This window comes from Phoca vitulina, unplaced genomic scaffold (genome assembly GCF_004348235.1).
Source record: "Phoca vitulina isolate PV1807 unplaced genomic scaffold, GSC_HSeal_1.0 scaffold5, whole genome shotgun sequence".
Lineage (NCBI taxonomy): Eukaryota > Metazoa > Chordata > Mammalia > Carnivora > Phocidae > Phoca > Phoca vitulina.
In genome coordinates this window covers 1,042,024-1,054,189 of record NW_022589708.1, presented here as the reverse complement: position 1 = coordinate 1,054,189, position 12,166 = coordinate 1,042,024, and the positions used below count along the sequence as shown (strand labels likewise).

General features: G+C 53.1%; 1 protein-coding gene across 7 annotated transcripts in view; it reads left to right on the top strand.

Moving 5' to 3' along the window:
* The window catches only part of ATP11A (ATPase phospholipid transporting 11A), a 121,257-nt gene that overhangs the window by 89,160 nt on the left and 19,931 nt on the right, over positions 1-12,166 (top strand). For all 7 annotated transcript variants that reach the window (XM_032402591.1, XM_032402596.1, XM_032402589.1 and 4 more), the window contains exons 18-23: positions 5,561-5,742; positions 7,920-8,171; positions 9,223-9,397; positions 11,032-11,134; positions 11,315-11,460; positions 11,990-12,049. In XM_032402591.1, coding sequence (XP_032258482.1) covers positions 5,561-5,742; positions 7,920-8,171; positions 9,223-9,397; positions 11,032-11,134; positions 11,315-11,460; positions 11,990-12,049 — 918 coding nt within the window. The remainder of the gene's footprint in view (positions 1-5,560; positions 5,743-7,919; positions 8,172-9,222; positions 9,398-11,031; positions 11,135-11,314; positions 11,461-11,989; positions 12,050-12,166) is intronic.

The following is a 12,166-nucleotide window of genomic DNA, read 5'->3' as shown; positions in this document are numbered from 1 at the left end:
TGGGCGGGGTGTGCGGGGGCTGTGTGCGGGGTGGGGGGGAGGGGTGGGCGGGGTGTGCGGGGGCTGTGTGGGGGGTGGGATGGGCCCTGGCTTCGAGTCCGTGTGCCGGTGCCTGTTGACACCTGCTGGCCAAGGGAGGCACTGCCCTGATGCCCCGAGTCGGCAGCGACCCCGAAGGAGGCGCAGATGATGGAGCCCTGGTGTGTGGGAGGGTCGGGGTCACTCCGCGCGCTGCCCACAGAGGCGAGGGTCCCGTTGACGGAAGGGAGGGCCTCCGTGCAGCGCCCACGGGCACCCGCGCACGTGCCGCCGTCTCTGGGTGCTGGGGGTCGCTACCGGTGCGCCAGGTCCTCCCCGAGGGGCGGCCCCGCCTGCGAGGCAGTCAGCGCTGGGTCTGAAACGACGGGCGGCCTCGTTCCGCCACAGACGGCTGGGCCGCCGGCCGCGCTGGTCACCACACCGTCACGCAGGCCACAGGCCTGTCTACCGTCCGCGCAGACCCTGGCCACTGCGCGGTCACCGCCCGGACCCCAGGGCCTGCGCCCAGGATGCTGGGAGGATGCTCCCCGCCGCCCTGGGGTCTCCATCGCCCCCTTCTCTCGGGGGACGGGGACCCACAGCAGACGCGGGGTGTTCCCTGAGAACAGCTGCTGCGTGCGCCCCAGAGACGGCGTCTCCTCATGGGGAAGGACGCTGGCCCCGGCCCTCACCTGCACACGGGGGGCGGGCGGCGTGGCTTCCCAGTCCTGAGGCCCCTTACGGCCGTAACCGGTTTTAAACTCTCTCCTCCACGCTTTCTAATAACCTTGCCTCTGGCGCTAGTTTGCGCCAGGTGTTTGGTCCCCGCGTCTCTTGCCCTCCTTCAGAGCAGCTCCCAGGACAGATGGCGCTCCGCGGGGGGGGGGGGGGGGGGGAGGGGGCTTCGGGGGGGGGGGGGGGGAGGGCGCTCCGGGGGGGGGGGCGGATGGCGCTCCGCGGTGGTGCTGGCGATCGTGCCAGGGCGCGTCGGAGCGTCGGCACACGTGTTCTCCGCTCGGCGGCCGGTGCAGGACCGCCCTCTTGACGCACCTGGGGCTTGTCTCCGAGTGCGGCCATTGCAGAAACGGCCGGGACGGCCTCGCGTTTCCGTTTGCTCGAGGGGCCGGCTGTCTGTTCTCTGTCTGCATCCCGTCTTCGGGGGCAGCGTTCGGGCTGTCGGTCGGGGTGGGCTCTGGCGCGGCCCCTTCACGCCTGCTCAGGCTGCCCGGGCCTCTTGGGTTTGGGGCTTTGTGGTTTTGTAATTAAGCGGGGAGCGTTCAGCCAGGATGTCTTCCGATATTTTTTCTGCCCCCACCTTCCCAGGACGCCCAGTGCCCCGTGGGATACGGTGCTCGGTCGTAGCGTTTTCAGTTTCGTTTTGGGGACTTTCTGTCGCCTGTCTTCACACCCCCTCCTCTCGCGCGCCGTGTCTTCTGGGCTCCAAGTCGTTGCCGAGCGCATCCCGTCTCAGACGATGGGGGTTTCTCTCAGCTGCGTGTGTGGATTTAGCTTTCGGTCGCGCATAACGGTGGCCGCTTGACGTGTTTCTCCACCAGCTCCGCCCTTGTGGCGGGTCTGCGTGCGCCTCAGCTGGGGTTGTGGCCTCGCTGTCGGTAACGCTCTTAGCCCCCGTGCGTGCTGCTGGCCTTTCACGGGACGGCCTGAGGACACCGCCCTGTTGGCTGCGGGGGAGCCCTGTGTTCCCATCGGGCATGGCTTGGTTCCCGGAGCCATTGTTCTGTTCAGACGGCGGCTTTATGGCATGTGAGGTGGGTCCAGGACGTCGCTCAAGGGGAGCGAGTTCTCCCCCATGCAGAGGGGAAGCCCCTGTGAACTGCGGGGTCTCCAGCCCGGCTCCTGGGAAGGCACCATCCCCTCTCCCTCCTGAAGGTCTGTCTCCGGCCTGGGGAGCCCCTCACGCGCCCACCGGCCCTCTGCAGACGCTCGAGGGGCTGCTGCAGTCCCCGTGCCAGGAACCCCCCAACTCTGCAGGCCTGAGCGGGGACACCTGTACGTGGAGACGGTTGTGGAGTCTCAGGAAGCTGTAAGGATCGTGCAGAGGGGTGACCGCGTCTCCTCGCATCTTCCCCACGTGGAGTGCACATCGAAGCCTGGGAGCAGGTGTTGGTCCACACTGCAGTCCGTCACCGTGTCACTTGTGTGGCGTCCTGGCCCCCCCCGCATGGAGGTGCAGAGCCGAGCTGCCCGCTCCCGTCCCTGCTCCCGGCCCTGCTCCCAACCCCGCTCCTGGCCCACCCGGCCCTGCCCACCGTGCCCGTCTGCCCTCTGCAGGCGCTTGTCATTTCAAGAGTGCGATGGAAATGTGACGGTACGGAGGGGCCAACATTGGTTCCTCTTCAAGCCGAGCAGCGTGCACGGTGTGGACATACCACCTTCTCGTCCTTCTGTGGGAAGACGTTGGGGTTGTTTCCAGTGTGAAGCCGCCAGAAATAAACCTGCGTGTAATTCGTGTCCAGGTGGTGTGGACATAGATTTTCATTTCTCTGGGGTGAACGCCCAGGAACATGATGTAAGAGAGCATTTAGTCTTTTAAGAAACTCCCACCCATTTTCTGGTGTCTGCACCGTTCAGGGCCGTGTCTCCGGTCTGCAGCGAGCGCCCCGCAGAGGCCGGTGGCCGCCGCCTCCAGTGAGCTCTCGTGCGGGTCGTCTGCAGCAATACGCCCTTGCTTGTGTTTTGCCCACTTTCTAAGAGGATCGTTTGGTGGGATTTTTTTGTTTTATTTTTAGGTTGAATTTTATAGTTCTTTAAAAGTTTAAGATGTTAATTCTTCATCATATTTGTGATTCGCAAATAGTTCCTTTCATTTCCAGCTTCTTTCGTTCTCTCAACAGGGTATTTTGCAGAGCAAACGTTTTTAATTCAGAGGACGTCTGTCCTGTCCGTTTTCCTTTGCATGTCCCACGTTGGTGTCATGCCTAAGTTCTTTATCACTTTAGGTGCCGAGTGCTCTCTTCTGTGTTTTCCTCTATGTTTTATACTTGTATGTTTTATGTTTAAATCTGTGATCCATTTCTTGTTGTGGTTAATACACAGAACATAAAATCTGCCAGGCAGCTGTCGTCAGCTTGTGATTCGTTGACATTAAGTAACAGCCATCACCCCAAATAGAAACCGTACCCACAAAGCAAAATCTGCCCCTTCCACGCTCCCCCAGCCCCTGCTAACCTCTACTCTGCCTTCCGTCCCCCCATACTTAACCTCTCCTGGGTATTTCGTGTATTTACTGTCACATTCCTAACCCAAGGTCATGAAGATTTTCCTGTGCTTTTTCCCCAAGAGTTTCCTGGTGTTAGCTCTTGCATGGAGGCTGTGATCGATTCTGAGTTAATCTTGTAAGTGGCTTGAGGAAGGGTCCAACCTCATTCTTTCCAAGGTGGCTGTGCAGTCTTCCCAGCACCGTTTGTGGGTTAGACGCCCTTCCCTGTTGAATGGTCCTGGCGCCCATGTCGAAAATCCCCCGGCCATGCACGGGAGGCTCCATTCTTCTCCATTGTTCTCTGTCTTATTGCCAGCAGTAGTTTTGATGACTGTCCCTTTCCAGTAAGTTTTGAAATCAGGAAGCATGGGTCCTTCAACTTTGTTGTTCTTTTATGAAACTGTTGGCTGATCTCAGAACTTTGAGATGCCGCACAAGTGTTGGGCTGTGTTTAGCCATTGGGCTGTTGCTGGGGGTTTGCACCCACTCCGTGGATGGCTTTGGGTGGAGTCGTTAGGACTGTCGGGGCGCCTTTCTGTTCCCCTCGGTCTTCTGTAACTTCTCCTGGCAACATACTGTAGTTTCCAGTCTGCAAATCTTTTCCTTCTTAACGCAACTGATTTTTATATGTTGACTTTGTATTTCGACCATTTCCTGAATTTGTCAGATCCAGTGTTTTTCTGTGGAATCTTCAGGGTTTTCATCGTATCTGTGAACAGAGGTGACATTAGCTCTTCCTTTACAATTTGGATGCCTTTTCTTTTCTTGCTTAGTTGCTCTGGTTAGGAATTCCAAGGCTGTGCTGGATACAAGGGCCAAAGTGGGCATCCGGGTCTTGTTCCTGATTTAGGGGCAAAGCTTTCTGTCTTCCAGCATTTCACAGTATGTGGGGTTTTCATTAATGTCTCTGCGGCATTGGAGAAATTCCTTTCTATTCCTAGTTTATGGGAGTGGTTTTTATTATGAAAAGATGTTGGATTTTGTGAGATGCTTTTTCTGCGTCAACTGAGATGATCACGGGGGCCTTTCCCTTTATTCTGCTGCTCTCATGAGTTACCTGGACTGATCTTCCCTTACTGAATCATCCTTGCCTCCCTGGGAGAAGTCCACTCGGTCCTAGTGCATAATCCTGCAGATATGCTCTTAGATTCAATTTGCTGGTACTTTGCTAAGGATTTTTGCATCTGTATTTGGAAGGGATATTGTTTTTTAGCTTTCTTTTCTTGTGGTGTATCTGTCTGGCTTTGTTTGTACATCGGTGTTGTTTTATATACAGTGTTCGGGGTCTGGGTAGTACTTCGGAGGAATCAGGAATAAGTGTCTACTCCCTGGCTCCACAAGCAGAAATCCCATATCCACTTTTAAAAACAAACTTCTTTTTTTATTTCTGAAAGCTCTGCTTACCATTCATGGCAACTCTTTGAAGAACTGGGACAATAGGAGAGATTAGCCGCACTGTGATTGTGTCCTTCAGCCGCATTTGGAGGTCTGAGGAATCGTGAGAAATGCGAAGGGTTTTCTGGCACTTGTGGGAAATTTAAACTCCTATACTGGAAAATCTTTTTAAAATCTTACAAACCAGGATTCTCCCAGAATTTGGACTGACTGTATAGGAGGATTCTGGCTCTTTTCCTAGGATTCATGGAGTCAGGGAAGACAGAAGGGAAGTCGTCCTTAGAGCATCAGTCAGACCATTGTGATGGTTTGCTTCGTCTTGACGGGAAGGAAACTTTTATTGATGGGATCGAAGCACTCCGTGTGTGGCCCTCGGGCACCGACGGTGTCTCGCTCGCTGGTGACACGTGTTCTCTGTGTCACCGGAGTTATGATCACAGTAAATCCACTGTTCTTGGATTCTTATTTCTTTGTCCTGTGGACCCAGTAGGTTTGATAAACAACTGAGTAGTTTTCCTTCAGTGGTTGCTAAGGAGGACCAAACCGTATTACCAACTCCCCATGTAAAAAGTGTTACTTTAGAAATATCACTTGATATTTACAATAAAATCTTAAATTACTACCCAAAAAAAAGCTTAACTCTTTATTCGTCAGAATAAAAGAACAAAGTCTTATGTTTTCACGGCTCCGATTTGTATTCCCATGCTTACCTGTGTGAAATTTTGTAATCTATAAGGATTGTCTATATTGAACGTGGATATAAATAATTCAGATGTAATGACTCATCACCTTGAGGGCTCATTGACTTACAATTCTGTAGTTAGTCCTTCTGATTAGCGAGAGGGGATATTGGGAAAGCTCTTGAAAGATAAAATTCCAGCAGAGTGACACTTGAATTCACATGAAGCACTGTGCTGTTTCCTGCAGGAGGGACTTCGAACCTTGTGCGTTGCCTACAAAAGGCTTGTTCCGGAAGAATACGAAGGTGTTTGTGCGCTGCTGCAGGCCGCCAAAGTGGCTCTTCAGGACCGAGAGAGGAAGCTAGCGGAGGCCTACGAGCAAGTAGAGAAGGACCTCATCCTGCTCGGCGCCACGGCTGTGGAGGACAGGTGACGTACGCGCCACGCCCAGCTTCAGAAGTAAGAGGTGGCGCTCTGAGGCTGCAGGGCCCGTGGGGTGCCTGGGGGACTGGCCGTGGCACCTCATGTCTTCACATGGACGTGCGTCCGCAGTAGGACGAGACTGGCCTCGGGGTGGCATCACCAGGAGGTCGTGCCTGGACGGTGTTTGACTTTCCGTGGATAAGGACCTGACATTCACGCTTTGCCAGACAGACCAGAACGGTTGGCACGTTCACACCGTGTCATCAGTAGTCAAGAGAGACGGTCATTTTTAAATCATTCTGTAGAGTTCAGTCATAATTAATTCTGTTCCTAAATTTGTCACTAGCCCTTTCCAAGTCCAAGTGTAACGTTTTAGATGTGAACGTATTCAGGTGTATTTCTCATTTCTCATTGAAGAAATGTAAAACCGTGAAGTAGAATATTGCAAAAACCATGACTAACCACTGGTAAGATTACCAAGCCAGTGTCTTCCCGTGCTCCGATGACGGAGCAGCCCATCCACCGCCATTCTGCGATGAGGCTGGACGTGAGTTCAGGCCTAGCACACTGAGACGCGGGCATGTCACTATTGCGACTTGAGACCGTGGACGGAAAGGAAAAGAAAAAATGCCCCAATTTAACAGAATGAAGTAGAAATGTGAGGGCATTTACTGAAAGTTTATTTCCCGTAAAGGTTCAAAGTCTTTAAGGTGTAAGTGGGCCCGACGTTTAAGTCCTTACTGGAATCCTAGTTTTCCGGTGTTTTTAACAAGCATTCCGCAGCTTCCCAATTTCAGTAAGGTGTCAGGTGATGTGTTTGACTTCGGTTTGGTGACTTAAGCCCCTCCCGTCAGTCAGGCGGGGGTCCAGGCACCAACCCGGGGGGGGGGTAGCTTGTGCTCAGGACGGGCTTTAGAACGTGACACCACCGAGGGTCTGCTGTGCTAGGAGGGAGGGGGACGTGCATTGGGGTGCGTTTGCCTGGGGAAGAGTGGGACGGTCCTCGAAGGAGGTTAGGGAGAGGAGAGTCTGGATGGGGGAACCGAGTCTGCACACCCTCATGAGGGCCGAGGGAGCAGATCAACTCAGTGGGGAGTCGGGACCTCGAAAACAGAGTAGGTGCCCAGGGGCAGTTGGGGACCAGCAGGTTTGAAGTGATGATATTCAGTCACAAATCATTTCCCTAAAATCCCTGACCAACGTCTCCGCAGGATGACCTTTCAGGTCCTCAGTTTCCATTTTCAAAAAAACTGATGAAAGTAGAGATGTTTTCCATGTCCCTGGAATGCTGAGGTCATGTGAGTACAAGGCTTTGCCGAGGAAGCTTGCTGAGTCTCATTGCGTCACCCCAGTTAGGATCCCATCCCGTCAGTGCTGGGTGGGGACACGGCACATTACTTCACACAGCTATTGAAAGCCCAGACGCTAAAATCTAGAAAGAATGGCAGGTCCCAAATGAGGCAGATGTCCACGCACAGCACGGCGGCCTGACCAGTGTGTGAGCCGCCCATCCTTGCACGAGTCTGTCCACCCCACGAGCTCTGGGTTTTCCGCACCTAGCACAGGGTTGCTAACGGAGGCTCGCCCCATGAGCTCTGGTGGAGGGGATTCATCGCAGGCAGAATGCTTTCCACGGCATCTGACATGTGCCCAGCTCGTGGTGCACGCTAGCCAGTCGTGGAACCTGCTGGCTTTCTTGGTATTTTACCATATTCAGAGGTATCTGGGCTCCAGTGTGGTAAGTGGCAGAATTACAACAGTTCATGCCAAAGAAAAGGCAGTGAATACTACTGACTACCTCTTTTCCTGGTTCCATATTCCCCTTGTTAAGACATTTTTGGCGGTTACGGTCCTTCTTGTCATTGCCTAAAATCCTCTGCAAGTGGGGGAGCCCCAGCTAGACAGAGCACCGCGTGCTCACCGAATGTCGATTATGCAAGATCGATGCTTCACTGCTTAACGTCATGGGTGTTTCTCTGCTTGGAATTAGGAAGTGCTTTCCTGTAAAAATACATAAGTATAAAAGCAGCTTCGGGTACCTCATGGTAATATCACGAGCTAGCGGTGTGGTTTTTTTTTTAGCTTGGGGAAACGGAAATAGTTTCCTAGGTTACAAATTTTGAGAATTCTTGTCTTCTCCCATGCCACACTCAGGCCTGTGTTCTCGTTTCTGCTTTGCTCAGGCTCCAGGAGAAAGCCGCCGACACCATAGAAGCCCTGCAGAAGGCCGGGATCAAAGTCTGGGTTCTCACCGGGGACAAGATGGAGACGGCAGCCGCCACCTGCTACGCCTGCAAGCTGTTCAGGAGGAACACGCAGTTGCTCGAGCTCACCACCAAGAAGATCGAGGAGCAGAGTCTGCACGACGTCCTGTTTGAGCTGAGCAAGACCGTCCTGCGCCACAGCGGGGGCCTAACCAGGGACAACTTCTCAGGGTAGGCAGTGCCCCTCTCCCGCCATGGGAGGGCCACGCAGCCTCGGCACCCCGTGGATGGCGCGGGTCCATCCCCGGGGTCCTAGCAGCTCCAGCGGGATGCGCCAGGGCTATTTCTTTGTAGCAAATGTGGTGTGTTTTTTTGCAGAAGAGGTGTGTGTGTGTGTGTGTGTGTGTGCACTTTTAAATGCTGCTTAAGGATGCAGATTGATTTATAAAATATTGGGAATGAGATCATTCTAATCCGCTTATAAGGCATTCGGGCTGTATCGTGGATTCCTCAGGGTATCTGTCAGAGTGGAGAGAGAAATATTAATAATTCGTGTTTATTTGTCAGGATATGCCCAAGAGTTGTTTTTTCCAAGAACATTCAGCAGTATATTCACATTTTATCAATGCTGTCCTTGCTGGTATCAGATCCATGATTGAAGGTTAAGACTTCATGGGAATCATTTTAGATTTTCATTAATGTCATAACGCGAAAGCAGCTTTCTCATCATATGCAAACGTTAAATTATTCATAAGTAGTGCAAGGATGTTTCCCTTCACCTGATCTGCAGGACTCCTCTGGGGGATCAGGGATGTTCTTGTAACTTTGAAACCCAACAGAAAGACATACTCTGACCGTGTTCTTTCCAATTCACGTCCTCCAGGCAGGATGCCCAGGAGGGATTCGCGGCAGGGCTGCAGCTTGAGGCTGGCCACCGTGGCTGGGGCTTGGGAATAAAGACTGATCTCTGCAGGCCGCAGGATACATGCTCTCGGTCGGCTTTGCCAAAGTAGCGGAGTGTGCACACAAAACCGCAGCTAGAGCTCGGTGTTTGCTTTGCCTCGGTGGCAGGAGAACGTTAATTAAACCTCAATTTTAACATGTGGTCGAGGGTGTTCTGTCCAGTGCTCTAAAGACTGTGTTGATAAAACGAGGAATACCAGTTTCTTAATCCCTTGATAATCAGTTTATAACAGCTGCAGATATCCAAAAAACAATGATAGTCTTCTAAGTCCATGCACTTCGCTCCTGAGTCACGTCTCTGATTTGTGTAATTGAACAGACTCTCAGCCGACATGCAGGACTACGGTTTGATCATTGACGGAGCGGCGCTGTCCCTGATCATGAAGCCCCGTGAGGACGGGAGCTGCGGCAACTACCGGGAGCTCTTCCTGGAGATCTGCCGTAACTGCAGCGCCGTGCTGTGCTGTCGCATGGCGCCCCTGCAGAAGGCTCAGGTCGGCCCCCATCTCAGCTGGCCCCAGGGGGGTGGTGGGGGAGGCAGACACCCAGAGCCTCCGGCTAGTCCTTACAGCCTCTCATGGTTTTCTTTTTCCAAACCCAGCAAGGCACCACCTTTTTTAAATAGAAGCACAAATGGTAGCAATTTCCAACCTGGATCTTACTTTGCTTGTCGTGATTAGGTGAGAGTTGGCTGGATCAGGTGGATGCGTCTCCCACTGGAGGCTGGGAGGCCTGGCCCTGCACGACCTCTCGTGCAGAGGGGACCTCATTCTAAGACTCTGTAGGAAGGATGGGAGGGCGCGAGTGCATTATGACGCACCTGCTGTTGGTGTCCCCGACGGATGCAGCTCTGAACCCCTACAGAATGATAGCGTGTGAGGGGCGTTATGCTGATCACACAGAGGAGTGCTGAGACACAGAAAACTGGGATAACTTGTCTACAAGGATGTATTTGGAAACTGGCAGTCCGCATATGGCTTCTAGCCTGTTGGACTCCAGACTCCTGTCCTACCCAGCCCACGTGGTCTGTTGGAGACCCACACGTGACATGTTTCTTTTCAGTGTTTTGTAAAGCATCATAGAAGACGTGTGTGAGCACGGGTGTCTTTCTGGCATCAGTAAACCTACAGCACATCTCACTTTGTCAAGCCACTTTAGAGATGCACGAGACCAGTCTCTCTTCAACTGTTCATGAAAGAAATGCAGCACTTCTCAGACTGACGCAGGGGTTAGGGTAAAACACTGAAAACCACGTGTGAAGAGCCATTTCTCACATTTCTAGCATCCCTCTAGCCTCTAGAGGCACACCAGGACCCCCTCCCCACGGGCGCCCACGAGCACCAGCTGAGACCCAGGAGTGTGGCTGCGGTCCTGCCCTGCCTCGTCTTCTGTGTCAGGCTCCACGTAAACCCATGTCATCCTGTCCAGATGGGCAAACTAAGGACTCTATGTTTGATTTTCATGTGTTACATGGTCCCTTTTTTCCAGTTTTTAACTGATTTTCAAAAAGGTTTACACACGTTAGTGTTTCAGACTCGCATCTTGAAATGGCAGGCAGCCCTCACGTGGCTCCTCATCTTCTCAGTCTTCTACCATGAACCGCAGCACTTAGACACGTAGACGGAGAGAAAGTTGTCGAGAAATGGACAACACGCTGGAAATTATTAATTGTATTGAGTTTCCAGATTGGATTTGCACACATGACAACTTTGAGGATTAAAATAGCGTGAGAAGCTGCTTATTTATAAGAAATAGATGCTCGATAGCAAATAGCTTGGCATGGCCGTGTCTTCTAGCGGAACGTGCTGTTCAGGTGTCCCCAGAGGTCTGCCTGGACCCCGTCTGCTGAATCTGTGCATGTAGCAGGAGCGGATAGCAGTGGCCCACCAGCCTTTTCCGGTTTATTCCCTGGTAGTCACACGTTAGCTTCCTTCTCTTTACTGTGTCGGGGTTCCAGTGTGAGGATTCGTCCTGCACGCAGAGAGCAGACTGAACGTAGGAGGTTCATACCAAGCCGATCATTGTTCTGTCTTCCTTGGCTGACTTGACATCCATGTTCTTTCTGCCTAATTAGCGATCTGTGCAAACAAAACAGAGAAGATAAATGCTGCATTTGTTTATTTTCCAGATTGTTAAATTAATCAAACTTTCGAAAGAGCACCCTATTACTTTAGCCATCGGCGACGGTGCCAACGACGTCAGCATGATCCTGGAGGCGCACGTGGGCATCGGTAAGCTGCCCATGTCCAGTGCCCGCAAGGCTGGGAGGGGAGACCGGTGGCGGGACCGAGGGGCGCAGGTGCAGGGCGCGTGTGGGTCCGAATGTTCTCGTCGCCAGTGTTTGGTGGCTCCTCATTTCGTTTCTTGCTGCTTCCCCTCACACGGTGCTGAGAGTGGGTCTCCTCCTACAGGCGTCATTGGGAAGGAAGGTCGTCAGGCCGCAAGGAACAGCGACTATGCAGTCCCGAAATTTAAGCACCTGAAGAAGATGCTGCTCGTTCACGGGCATTTCTATTACATTAGGATATCTGAGCTTGTGCAGTACTTCTTCTATAAGGTAGGAGGGTGTCCATGCTGCGGCTGAACGTGGTGCGCTGAGCATCTCTCTGGTGCTTTGAGGGGCAGCTCAGGGAGAGACAGAAGGGCCAGCAGGGAGGGGAGCCTCGCATTGTCCCTGAGAGAGGAGGTGCAACACGCCCCTGCGCACACAGATTCGGCATGGAACCAGCAGGAACCTTGCGTTGTCACGTGACTGAGGGAAGGCCGTTGTTCCGTGCGTCCTGGCGATGGCTCCTTATTCGTCCACTCTCAGACTCTCTCCTGGCCATGCTCAGGCCCCGCTGCATCCTCATTCCTCCGTAGGCGGCATCCCTGGACGCTGTCTGCTCACGGAGCGACCGGAACGTGTGCCTCCTAGTGCCATTAAAATAAGAGCAGACTTTACAGCCCATCATCCACCCTTCTGAGAACACAGCACACTGTGGGGTCACTTCCTGCAGATGCGGCCTATGACCGGGACAGCTGAGGAGGGTAGAGGTGTCTCACGGCGTGCTGTTGAACTAACTAGCGTGTGGCTTGCCTTTCAGAATGTCTGCTTCATTTTCCCTCAGTTTTTATACCAGTTCTTCTGTGGATTTTCACAACAGGTGAGTCCTACTGTCTGAGTCAGAAGCTGCCCTGGGCCTTACCTCCCTGCCCTTGTGGTGGTGAAGGAGAGAGCAGGCTGCAGGGGCGAGGAGGCTGTAAGGGGGAGCAGGCTGCAG